The sequence below is a fragment of the Salmo salar genome, unplaced genomic scaffold (genome assembly GCF_905237065.1).
Source record: "Salmo salar unplaced genomic scaffold, Ssal_v3.1, whole genome shotgun sequence".
Lineage (NCBI taxonomy): Eukaryota > Metazoa > Chordata > Actinopteri > Salmoniformes > Salmonidae > Salmo > Salmo salar.
This window is the reverse complement of record NW_025547893.1, coordinates 20,920-34,005: the sequence shown is the minus strand read 5'-3', so window position 1 is coordinate 34,005 and position 13,086 is coordinate 20,920. Positions and strand designations below refer to the sequence as shown.

The following is a 13,086-nucleotide window of genomic DNA, read 5'->3' as shown; positions in this document are numbered from 1 at the left end:
CATCATCAGGTATCCTATGGAAATGAGAAGGGCCACAGTCTGGTTTCTACACCAGAAGCTAATGGGTATCTGTAGGAGGAATGTATATGGTAGAGTCAATTAAGGTTGGATATGAGCCAGGGGCTTAGACTGTTACTGAGTAAATTAAAGGCAATCACTGATAAGGGTGAAGAGCTGTGGATTAGTGAGGAATGGGGGCCCAGGTCAGGTCACATTAAGGGAGAAGGAACAGTTTATTACCCACATCACTTACATCTATCTATCAGAAGTTAATGCTTAAAGAGTAGGAGGAGCCTTCACCTAAATTGGGGTGGGTATATATAACATTACATTACATACATCCATAACATGTGTGCTGGTGGGAACATGTCTTGCTCCGTTCAGCAGTCTGACCCATTGGGTGAATAAACGGTTTGAATTTTACTGAGTTTTTACTCTTTATTTAGAACCTAACAATATAAATATCTGGATTTGATTAGAGCTTTGATCAGCATAAATTCCAACCTGATGCTACCTGAGCCTGATGAGACATTAAATACATTTAATGAGCCCTACATTAACCACATTTAATAAGCCTAAATGATTTCGCCCTTATCCAATAGGCTACATACATGACATAGACACATTAGGACTTTTCAGGCTACAGAAAAGGTCAATTTGTCAGCAAGGCGCATCAATTAATGTAGACCCAATCAATGGCAATTGCTGAACCTCATTAGGCAAATTTTTTGGTGTTCTGTTACACATGTCTATTTACATTCAACAAATGGCACTAGTTTGCTATTTTGTTGTGCCATGCTATGTTGTTGTCTTAGGTCTCTCTTTATGTAGTGTTGTGTTGTCTCTTATCATGTGTTTTGTCCTATATTTTTAATCCCAGCCCCCGCAGGAGGCCTTTTGGTAGGCCGTCATTGTGATTAAGAATGTGTTCTTAACTGACTTGCCTAGTTAAATAATAATAGGTTATACGTGCAGTTCACATGCTGAAATCATTTTGGAGTGGAAGAACATGCACAAAAGTAGCCTACATTTTGAAGTGATTTGTTTGACAAATCAGATGAAAATATCATGACTGGTTGTGTTTATGCCACTTTTTATTTTTTTGAAATACCATTTAATTGACTTCTTTATTAGGCCCAATAAATATGTTTTACTGGTATGTGAGGCAGTCCATGTTACCAGTGCATGACTTTAGCACATTTCATAGTTTATATGTATATATTTCCAATCATAACAATTGTCTTTTTTTTTACTACTTTATTACTTAGCTAGTATATTTTTGATAATGCGTCTGTTGAGGAGAGCTTGCAAGTAAGCATTTCACTGTACCGTTTATCCATACACATGAAGAATAAACTTTGATTAGAAGATTAACGCAGCACTCACCTCAGCTATCAGTCAACTTTCGCAAATGTGAAAAACATCATGATCCTAACGAATTAAACCTAAGCAACTCCGTTACCTCTACTTGATTTATCTTTACAATGACAGGGGTGCACCGTTCCTGGAGGTACTGCAATACCAGGTCGATGCGTGGAGTGGACGGAGCAAGCCCCTATTCCATCTCCCTGTTCCAAAAATCAATTTAATATATGGTCCCCAGATAGGGGACGTATCAGATATTAAACTGATAAGAACAGATACTACACTTGATCTTAGCCAAAAGGCCGAGAAGCGATACCGCAATGCTTTCGGGAGGAAGGTGCCGTTCTCCGACACGTCAAATTCGACTATGATTACAACAAAATGAGCTCTGTAAACTTTCCACCAAATATCAAAGATAATGCTTTAAAAGAAATGGTGGCATGGATTGGGAGATAATCAAAGTCAGGAATAGCCACGTTTGACTGTTACAACGTAACAAATTGGTAAAATCAAAGTCACGTGGTCATCCGCCCTCCAATCGGAAATGAGAGAAAGCGTTGTTAAAATAAAACCAGATTAACAGCTAAATTTGAGTAATAATATATCACGGGTGGGGGGAAACAATTTGGAGATTAATAATAATAGTGACATAACATTTGATCTTGTATCAAATATCTCTGGTAGCGTTGCTGCCACAACGGAACTGAAGAAACTGTCCACTTGGTGGCGACAGAGTTCCACCGACCGTCGCTTTTTCCAAGCTGTCCTGTGTGGTGCACGAAACTGCATTTGAATGTTGAACCACTTGACTTCAATACAATCAATGCAAATAATGTGAACAATTAAAATAGTCTGTTTTTTTATATCTGTCTGTAAAGCCTTGTATGATAACTAAATTACTAGAGACCAAACTTCAACGACGGCACTGGACTGCAGGAGCGGTCTTGGCATATGGTCCTGGCTACCTAAATGTGTCCTCCACATAATAAACTGTACAAAACATGGCACTTTTTAGGGTTACTTTTACAATTAAGCTTACTCAGTCACTACAACAAATGTTATATCCCATTAGGCCTAATGAAAATACTGTATATGTAAGTTATTTGGTTGGTGTCTTGTGAATCAACCTGTATGTGCATTAGGGTTGAATATTATCCCGGTATCTTACAAATGTTCCTCCCGAGAATAAATCACTTTTCTCCCGGGTAACCCGCTATTAACCGAGAATAAATATGTTTTCTCTGGGGTATTTCCCGCCAGGAAACCGAAAGTGACATTCATATAGCATCATAAAGCATATAAATATCTGGATTTGATTAGAGCTTTGATCAGCATGAAAATTCCAACCTGATGCTACCTGAGCCTGATGAGACATTAACCAACCACATTTAATGAGCCCTAAATTAACCGCATTTAATGAGCCCTACATTAACCACATTTGGTGGTTGGACTGAACTTAACGGGAAGCATAGAAATAGCACACATAGAACAAATCTACCACTTCTTAGACTCGCTTTCAATGAAAGATCTATAACTTATTTATATGTGAATTTGGTCAGGTCGCCCAAAAAGTTACATATTGCAGCTTTAAATCTGAGGTACTCTGTCTGTCAGTCTGTCTGTACCCTGTCAGTGTGTCTGTCTGTCCCCGGTCTGTCAGTCTTACTGCCATGTGAGGAAGGCTGTCAGTTCGTCCCTTGCATGCATTGAGTGAATCCATGCATAGCATGCAAAGACTGTGCACTGAACGAGGGGAAGAGTTTAAACCACCAAGACCACAAGCCTGTGTCTGACTGACCCCTGAATCCGGACACCTTGCTGCCTGACCAATGGGGAGACACACCAACTTTGAGTGCCGGAGAGCGGCCTGCAATAGTACATCCAGGTCCATATGGAGCAGGTTAATAAACCCTGCTGGGGCCAAACACTGCCACACACACGAGGAGGAAGACAAGCACTGGGATTACTGGGACATTTTACTGGGAAGGTCCTGGAGATGACTGGTGTGGTGTTACCAGTTGTAATAGTTGCAGAGATATGGATAGGCAGGTGAACAAGTAGGTGGAGGATGGATGAAGAGGGTGAGGAGAGGATGGATGAAGAGGGTGAAGGACTGACCAGAGAATGAAACCAAAAACAAGGAGGTGGGAGACCAGACCATCCCTAGGAAAACAAGGGGGAAGAGGAGGTGGGAGACCAGACCATCCCTAGGCTAGAACCTATGAGCCGTCTGAGTTGACACTGAGGGTATGATGTTGATGGAAGCCTGAGGGGACATTATGACATCCTCTGACCTGCGGCTGTGATGCAGTGGTTGCCTGTGACGGTGCGGTTGCCTGTGATGGTGCGGTTGTGTTAGCGTCGGGCACCAGGGCTTCGCCATCGAACGAGATTATGTCCTGTTGCGTGTCTGGAGCTGGAGTCAACGAGGGTCTGGGGCTGGGGGGCGGGCGTACAGGGGCGGGTCCAGGGGGCGCCGGCCTCGTCTGGAGGGTCCACGGAAGTATGTACACACATGCAACAGTAGTGAGGGAGACACAGCACACAGGTTAGTAAAACACACCAGCACACTAGTAATAGTAGGTTACTGTTACCTAGGCCGGTATCCAATCCAAGGCTTGTCATGGAGCAGTTCTGGACAGACGACAATGCGCCATTTCAAGGCAATTTCCCTGACATTCCTGGAGATTGTGTTTACGGTAAACGCTGCGCATGTTGGCTCAAGCGTAAATTACCTTTAGAAATCAAGTGCAATGCGCTGCTTTATAACGCGCCATGGATTGGATCCAGCCCTAGTCTGTAAGGCAATGTGCTGCTCTATAACATGCCATGGATTGGATCCAGCCCTAGTCTGTAAGGCAATGTGCTGCTCTATAACGCACCATGGATTGGATCCAGCCCTAGTCTGTAAGGCAATGCGCTGCTCTAATAACATGCCATGGATTGGATCCAGCCCTAGTCTGTAAGGCAATGCGCTGCTCTATAACGCACCATGGATTGGATCCAGCCCTAGTCTGTAAGGCAATGCGCTGCTCTATAACATGCCATGGATTGGATCCAGCCCTAGTCTGTAAGGCAATGTGCTGCTCTATAACGCACCATGGATTGGATCCAGCCCTAGTCTGTAAGGCAATGTGCTGCTCTATAACGCACCATGGATTGGATCCAGCCCTAGTCTGTAAGGCAATGTGCTGCTCTATAACACGCCATGGATTGGATCCAGCCCTAGTCTGTAAGCGGTGTCTATGTTAGAAAAGCCCATTTCTATCAAACCAATGGAGAGAAACTCTCCAATCAACATGCTCTGGGTTAGTTTCATCTCTCGCTTTGAGAGTTTTCCTGAAGAGAATGTTAGTGACTGTGTGTGTGCTCGCAATTGTACCGTCCTCTCCTTTTTCCACCCTTTTGAATTCAACACCTTAAAAATACTCCTGAGGGTTACAGACCTTAAAACAGACCCTAAACTCAAGATTTTCCACACACACGCTTCTGACCCACGCTTCTGAAAATGACCTCATTCATCAACGCACAAACCCCAGTCACTCAAGACAAACACAGAGACAGTCAGACACGTTACAGCCCCTGTATGAGGGAACCTTACCTTGGGTGCAGCGTCTGGGGTAACGCTGTGGTTGGTGGCAACTGCCTCACTGGGAAAGAGAGAGAAAGCGAGAATTACTGACTGACTCCCGTGTCATGCCATGATGAAGATGTCCTGGTTGTGTTCAGTAGAGAGAGAACATTTTACTGTATTTATTTTTCTAGGAAGGAGAAAGTAGAAAATAAAGAGGCCAGAGGAGGAGGAGATAACGAGAGAGGGGGCAGAGGAGGAGAGAGAACGAGAGGGGCAGAGGAGAGAGAGAGAACGAGAGAGGGGGCAGAGGAGAGAGAGAGAACGAGAGAGGGGGCAGAGGAGAGAGAGAGAACAAGAGAGGGGGCAGAGGAGAGAGAGAGAACGAGACAGGGGCAGAGGAGAGAGAGAACGAGAGAGGGGCAGAGGAGAGAACGAGAGAGGGAAGAGGAGGAGAGAACGAGAGAGGGAAGAGGAGGAGAGAGAGAACAAGAGGGGGGACAGTGACCTCAGTTGTGTTGGAGCAACGTGCGGGCGATTCACTAAGATGATAGTACAACGGGCAAAGATGTAGCAGCTTATCAGTTTCAGTCATCCACAGTGGTGAAGGTCTGACTATCTGGTGGCGGCTGCCCCGATTAGTTTTTTTAGCACACACTGTCCCCCTGTATCACCATGGGAAAGCAGAACAGGGTCAACTGGTGTGCGTAAGAGAAAACATTTTGAAACTGAGTGAAATGCGTTGGTACTACCATTGAACTTGTCCGATAAGAACACAGACGTTCGTTATTTTTGTCACAAAACATTTTGTTACGGTGTGCCCTACTGAACACAACCTAGATGTATTTGTGTGTAGTCAACAGTCTGCACCATCCACCAAGACCACAAGATGGGAGCAGGGGGCTGAGAAGTATATTTAATGATCTGTGTATACAGCCTCATTTTAGCAGGGAGAATGAGCATATGCCAAACAAACCATTCTTTATTATTAATATATAACAAGACCGTGCGTAGTACTCCACAAATACACAGCTCAGAGCAAAAACTATTTGAGGACGTTGCTGCGGCATGAGACACCAACTCACAACACAAGGCTTCCTCAAACGTCATGCTGCGGTCATGCAGAGGAGTGCCTGACCTGAAACACACGGACACTCAGACTGAGAACTAGAAGAACACCATGAATGTCCAAGCACACAGCAGAACTCCATGCACTACTTGACAGATGACGGTTCACTTGGACAACTAAAGGTCTGTATATATCCTGTGTTGAGTCCTCCAATCCTTTATTCTCACTCAGTATCTAACTGCACCATGCAGAGAGACTAGTGCTGTGCAATTAACCGGAATGCCGGTTATTTTTTGGTTTTTAAACAACTAATTCAACAACTTCAGTTCAATTATTTGAATTCCATTTATTTTTTTATTTTTTTTCTCTGAGTTCATTGTGCACATAGTGCTGCCGAACTGTGTGATGTAGTAGGGAGTTGTAGTTTCCAACAACTCTTTACCAATCCGTGATGTAGTAGGGAGTTGTAGTCTCCAACAAGCTCTTTATAAACCAGATCATGCTGAACTGTGTGATGTAGTAGGGAGTTGTAGTCTCCAAAAGCTCTTTATCCAATCGTGATGTAGTAGGAGTTTATCTCCACAACATAACCAATCATCTAATTGCATTAGTAGGGAGTTGTAGTTTCCAACAAGTCCTTTATTCTCAGTCAGTATCTAACTGCACCATGCAGAAGGACACACACAGGCACATATAAACTGTCACACTGGTCACTCCCAGTCAGGTCCATTACCTCTTCTTGGGTCCAGGCTTCCAGTCTTTACCTGCCTTTCTGTGGGGAGGGGGGTGTAATTTACTCTACAGTATTCTATATTCAGCCAGTCATTTCACTTCCTCACTAGAATGTGTAAGCACAGGGTTGGATAAGTTACTTTGTAAATGTAATCTGTTACAGTTATTAGTTACCTGTCCAAAAGTGTAATCAGTAACAGAACTTTTGGAATACCCCAAACTCAGTAACGTAATCCGATTACATTCCGTTACTTTTCGATTAATTTCCCCTTAAGAGGCATTACAAAAAGACAAAAATGTATGTTGCCAATTGAACGACATCTATTTCAGGATAAATCATTGTAAAAGTTTACATAACTGGCCATATATGGATGTTTCATTTTACTTTATTGGTTGGTTATGTAGGCTTCTTCTAACCCATCACTTTCTACTACATATAATAATAAGATTCAATTATATCCTTACATTATAAACCAAATTCTATCAGAATTCCAGTCATTCCAATCAATGTTATACCTCTTGATCTCAAAGAATAGGACTTGAAAATATGGAAGTATAGATTAGCCAAATTGTTTTATATGCGCACCAAAACTAAGGACTTATTAGCCAGCCCTACTCTGTTGTTTATGATTGTGTTGTCATGGCGGACTGATTGGGCTCATTGATTCGAGTTGAAAAATAAATGCTGCGCTCATGGAATGGCATGCTTTGACCAATAATAAGTGATATCCATATCAAATTAGACTACACCACTGCTGTCATCCTTACCTCCAAGCGTTTTTTCAAGTTGGATAATCTTTGGATGCCGACAGCAGTCACACCATCGGAAGACATAGCTTGGACTGTAGCCTACAAAAACCTATTCCTGCTCTTTTCCCGCAATCCATCAAACACATTTGGTGTGTCGTCATCGTCATGACGTTGCCCTCTTTGGGTACAGCGAGCACTATTCCCCCTCTCTGCACCATGCCCCTACCTCTCTCCCTGTTACACTCAGGCTGCTGTGGTCAGAGAGGTCGTAAATTCCTGGAGGAGAATCCTGCCTCAGGGCCAGACAGTATAGAGAGAGTGAGTTTCATAGAGAGAACAAAGGAATTTCTTCCACCTCACAGAACTGGAGGTCCGAACAATATTCATGTTCTAGAGAATGTATAAAAGATGGGTGAAGAATCTAGCTACGAACTGGTCCGTTTGGTACAATTTTGTGAAACTCATGAGAGCAATACGGCCACATTACCATAACGCTGTTTATACAATAGCCTCAGTTATGAGGCTTACATCTAATTGTTGTATGGAGTGAATGAGTGGGGATGATACTGTTTGTGAAATGATGTGGTGCTATGTAATGATGTTAATGTGAGAGAATTGTATTTCTGTTTAAAGTTTCACTAAGTCCTTGGCACGCCCCCAGGGACACAGACAGGACCTGGCGTCATGAGACAGCCTTTTCTATGTTCCGAATAAAACCCCCACCTGGGTTTTCTATCACCAGACCAGCTTACCTCAATTATGAGAGGGCTAAGGGTTGAGACGAGACCAGTACCTCTATCATAGAGGGAAATAAGGTTTAAGTAGATTGCTGAATCTTTTAACCATCCCACGTGGTTAAACTCTTAGACTATCGATACCGACAGAATAAGTCATTGATATTAATTACTAGTCTGCAGCTAGGAATTCGGTATCATTGAACGCGAAGACCGACAACCGCCGAAACATCTATCCTATAACGACATGAATGAATTTCACTCTGAACTATCCATTCTAACCAAGACAGACAGACAGACACAGAGAGACACAGAGAGAGAGAGAGGGCGGACAAACTCTCCAACAGAAACAAACTTTTCAACAGAGATCCCGACGACACCCTGAGCGTAAATATATATATTGATTGCAGTTATTCCCGAATGAGTGAGCGTTCACATGCAAAGGCTTAGCACTTCAATTGTTATAATTATCAACTTTGTAGTGTCTCTTATCTTTCGCGCTCTTATCAGTCCCTCTGTCTAACAAGCCGCCATGCCGGTTTAGACCACTAGGGCATATTCCCCTATAATTAATTTTTAACCATATCTACTGTTTGTTATGCATTTCTGTGAGTACTTAGTAAATAAATGATTTTAAGACAATTGATGTATGGATGACTCATAGTGAAGACTGGGCTCGTGCAGATAACCAACAATTTATGACGTTTGGAATGAGACTAACGTGAGGTAAAGAATAATTCCTTAATCAGAAGACTAAGTGATCAGATATTAAAATATCTGAAAGTTATATTAGGAAAATTATAACTTTGTAATCTGAATATTTTCCTTGGTGCCCCGACTTCCTAGTTAATTACAGTTACATGATTAAGTAGTTTAATCACGTAATAATAATTAGAGAATTTTTTATAAAGATTCATCTTCAATTTAATGATGCCAAAGACACGACATCATGTAATCCGTTACTCCCCAACCCTGTGTATGCATTGGACCTCATTTCTCTAGAATTACCATAAAGTTCCTAAAAGATGCACCAGACAGAGGTAGATTTTACAGGTACATATAACAGTGGGGCAAAGTGGACAGCTATGCCACAGATGAACACTATCATATGTACAATACTCCACTGGTATTCGCAACACTGGTATTATGTCAAAGTCTCACTCACTTGGCCAGCCTCTGCTCATCCAGTTTGGTCATGACATCATTCAGGTCCTGGTTCAGCTGCAAACAGAAAGATTGGAGGAGGTAAATGAATCAATCTAGACATGTATTATCAATCAGTCCCATGTACTGACGGTAGGCACCCAGCTCTCCCTCTCACCTTTCCCATGTCTTTGTGGAACCTCTGCTGATATCCAGCCATACTCTGGAATGTGTTAACATAGAAGCCAACACGACTAGAGAGATAGAGTAGAGAGAGAGAGAGAACATGTTAACATGGTGGCTGGCAACACTGTGCGTGTATGTGTGTCTGACTATCTGTGATGACATGTGGAAGAGAGAACGTGATAACAGTGGCTGTAAGTGGGTGGCTCTTCAGAAAGACAGAGGGAAGGAGATTGTGTCAGCCTGGTAGCATCAGTGAGAGGGTGGAGAAGTCTCACCTGTTCCACAGCTGTGGAAGCTCATCCTGCAGATCTACGTTGATCTCCTCAAATACTTTCTGAGCTCTCCCTAACTCCTCCTCTGCCTGTACAGACACCATCACACATCCACAGAGGTTAAACAGTGTTAGTATATGCCTGTACAGACACCATCACACATCCACAGAGGTTAAACAATGTTAGTATCTGCCTGTACAGACACCATCACACATCCACAGAGGTTAAACAATGTTAGTATCTGCCTGTACAGACACCATCACACATCCACAGAGGTTAAACAATGTTAGTATCTGCCTGTACAGACACCATCACACATCCACAGAGGTTAAACAATGTTAGTATCTGCCTGTACAGACACCATCACACATCCACAGAGGTTGAACAATTCTACAGTATCATGTTTGTTAGTATATGTTACTCAAAAGAAAGCGCATTATCTACAATCAAACTAAAGAATGACATGGAATGCAGACAAGAATGTTAGGGCATGGTGGCATAGAATTAGGAATTAGAACTCAGAATGGGTGATTGACAAGTGAGTGTTGAAGGCATGGCGGGGTCAGGGTGAAGTGTGACAGGGGTTAATTAGACATCTGTCACCTGGTTTCTGGTCAGGTTAGTTTGAGCTATTTGATGAGCAGACAGAATCCCCTGGGCCCAACCTGGGGCAGCCTTCTCCACAAGAGACATCGGCTAGCCATGCACACGGACGGACAGAGAGAAGGCAAGACAAATAGTTTGACAGGCAGGTTAGCATTCAGACAGGCAGGTTTGAGAGAGTTTTGAAATAGGGCAAGAGTATTTCCATATTGTACATTAACTAACACCCAATCAAACACACACACATGAAAAACAGGTTAATGAGACTTTTTTCCCCAGTAGGTTGATTGGTTGCTTATTTCAACTTGTATAGCCTAAGCCCATGGGAGCATGTGGCAAGCATAGCAAAACGTGCCGTGCCAAAATTGCAACACAGAATGTTGCTTACTGACATCAGACATCATAATGGGGGTATTTGCATTAGCTTTGTTAAGGCCTTTATAGAGTCATGACTGAGTCACATTATAGAGCCGACCTGAACTGGCCTGGATATTTTCTCTTTACATTGTTCTGTTCCTTCCAAGAAGGTTCCAGAAATGCTGGCCCTCTGTAGTTGGTAGAGCATGGCGCTTACAACGCCAGGATTGTGAGTTTGATTCCCGGGACCACCCGTACGTAACATGTAGGCATCCATGACTAAGTTGCTTTGGATAAAAGCATCTGATAAATGGCATATATTATTTGTTATTTTAAACGATGGTGGATGCAAAACCAGGCCATCCCAGTACAGCTGGCTCAGCTTGGTTTGGCTCACTTGGTTTGGCTCAGCAGTGTGATACCGTAATGAACCCAGGAAACGATGCAGTGGGCGACCATCTTACCTTGGCAATCTTGGCCTGGTCCTGCTTCTTGCCCTTCTGTAGGGAGCCAAAGTGATGCCTCGCACTGTCGTAGTCGGTCATCTTCCTGTCCCGCTTAGCGATGCGTGCCTGGTCAGAGACACCAGACAAACATACCCACAGAGTCACTGATAGATAGAAGGCTGCAGCTTCTTGAGAACCAATTAATCAAATGTATGTATTGATGTATCCTCTAACTGGTCAGGGAACTGAGCTGTTTCAGGGCTCCATTTAAATCAGGATCGCTGAAACGTTAAAGATTGCGCACCAGAAATGTAAAGGTGATTTCCTATTGAGCAGACATATGCAGTGTTTACCATGAATGCAGTCTCCGCAAACAGAGGAACATTACCATTACATTTTAAATCACGCTGTAACTCTGAACTTCCACCATATGGATTGTATAGAGCCCAGTATGCGTAGTCTGTTCTGTTAGAGCCCTCGGTACCAGTATGCGTAGCCTGTTCTGTTAGAGCCCTCGGTACCAGTATGCGTAGTCTGTTCTGTTAGAGCCCTCGGTACCAGTATGCGTAGTCTGTTCTGTTAGAGCCCTCGGTACCAGTATGCGTAGCCTGTTCTGTTAGAGCCCTCGGTACCAGTATGCGTAGCCTGTTCTGTTAGAGCCCTCGGTACCAGTATGCGTAGCCTGTTCTGTTAGAGCCCTCGGTACCAGTATGCGTAGCCTGTTCTGTTAGAGCCCTCGGTACCAGTATGCGTAGCCTGTTCTGTTAGAGCCCTCGGTACCAGTATGCGTAGCCTGTTCTGTTAGAGCCCTCGGTACCAGTATGTGTAGCCTGTTCTGTTAGAGCCCTCGGTACCAGTATGTGTAGCCTGTTAGAGCCCTCGGTACCAGTATGTGTAGTCTGTTCTGTTTGTTAATGTGAAAAATCTATAAATTTTTTATAAAAACATATTTATTTTTATTTATTATGGAGCTTCATTTTTCACAAAAGGGCCAAACACACACCCTCACACTGAGCACCTGACTGCAGTGACACACACCTTAACGTCAGGGAACTGGGCCAGATAGGTATCCATGGCGATCATGGAATTGTCCACAAGCTTGTCGTGGTAATCTGACCACAGGATGTCTGTCTCCTACAATACAGACAGCTGAGTCAAACAACACACTCACAAATGCAAACACTCACGCATACACCCACCCCCACCCCAATAACAGCTCCACTAACAGTGCAGTTCAGAGCTAGTCTGAAACTAGTGCCATGTCTTCTAGCTATAGATCTAGTGTAGGCCACAGCTATTCCCACTAGTCCTCATTCATCACCAGTCTACACAGTCATGAATGAGCTGTCCTTTACCTCCATGCAATAGTCCATCTCCTTCTCTATCATCTCCTACAGACGGAAGGATGGAGGGAAAGAGACATGCAGTGAGAGAGAGAGGAGTATGTGTTGCAGGGAGAAGAAGTGAATGTGACAGTGATGAAATGGAGGGAGGAAACTAGACACTGGTTCCCTTTTCTATTCTCTTTTTACTCAAACAACCAATAGAATTAATCTGAAGTTCTCATGTTCTTTCTGCATTTTCAATTATACATTTAATTCAACCTCTGAAGTTTTGTACACCTCTTTCACAGAGGAACAGGTAGTCTTTCATCCTGAATTCCCATAGATCTCACACACACACCAACCGTGCTAGTCTCTCTCACCTCTGCGATGGTATCCACTTCCTCCTTGCCAAACCACTCTGGCTCGTACATATCCGCCAGACAGTCCTGCAGACGCTTGGACGCATCATGCATGGCTGAGGACAGACAGGCCAGACAGACAGACAGACAGACAGACAGACCAAAAACAAATGA

General features: G+C 43.4%; 1 protein-coding gene and 1 non-coding gene across 7 annotated transcripts in view; both read right to left on the bottom strand.

Moving 5' to 3' along the window:
* Positions 1–13,086, bottom strand: part of bin1b (bridging integrator 1b) — a 45,402-nt gene that overhangs the window by 16,982 nt on the left and 15,334 nt on the right. For 2 of the 6 annotated variants that reach the window (XM_045711681.1, XM_045711685.1), the window contains exons 4-13: positions 12,934–13,028; positions 12,267–12,362; positions 11,247–11,354; positions 10,426–10,518; positions 9,826–9,911; positions 9,543–9,618; positions 9,387–9,442; positions 6,739–6,777; positions 4,967–5,015; positions 3,660–3,851 (exon numbers count right to left, since the gene is read on the bottom strand). In XM_045711681.1, coding sequence (XP_045567637.1) covers positions 3,660–3,851; positions 4,967–5,015; positions 6,739–6,777; positions 9,387–9,442; positions 9,543–9,618; positions 9,826–9,911; positions 10,426–10,518; positions 11,247–11,354; positions 12,267–12,362; positions 12,934–13,028 — 890 coding nt within the window. The remainder of the gene's footprint in view (positions 1–3,659; positions 3,852–4,966; positions 5,016–6,738; positions 6,778–9,386; positions 9,443–9,542; positions 9,619–9,825; positions 9,912–10,425; positions 10,519–11,246; positions 11,355–12,266; positions 12,363–12,933; positions 13,029–13,086) is intronic. The other 4 variants (XM_045711682.1, XM_045711683.1, XM_045711686.1 and 1 more) reach the window with 4 other exon arrangements.
* LOC123732494 (U2 spliceosomal RNA) lies at positions 1,489–1,679 on the bottom strand. Its single transcript, XR_006763175.1, has one exon. It is a non-coding gene; the product is annotated as a U2 spliceosomal RNA (small nuclear RNA).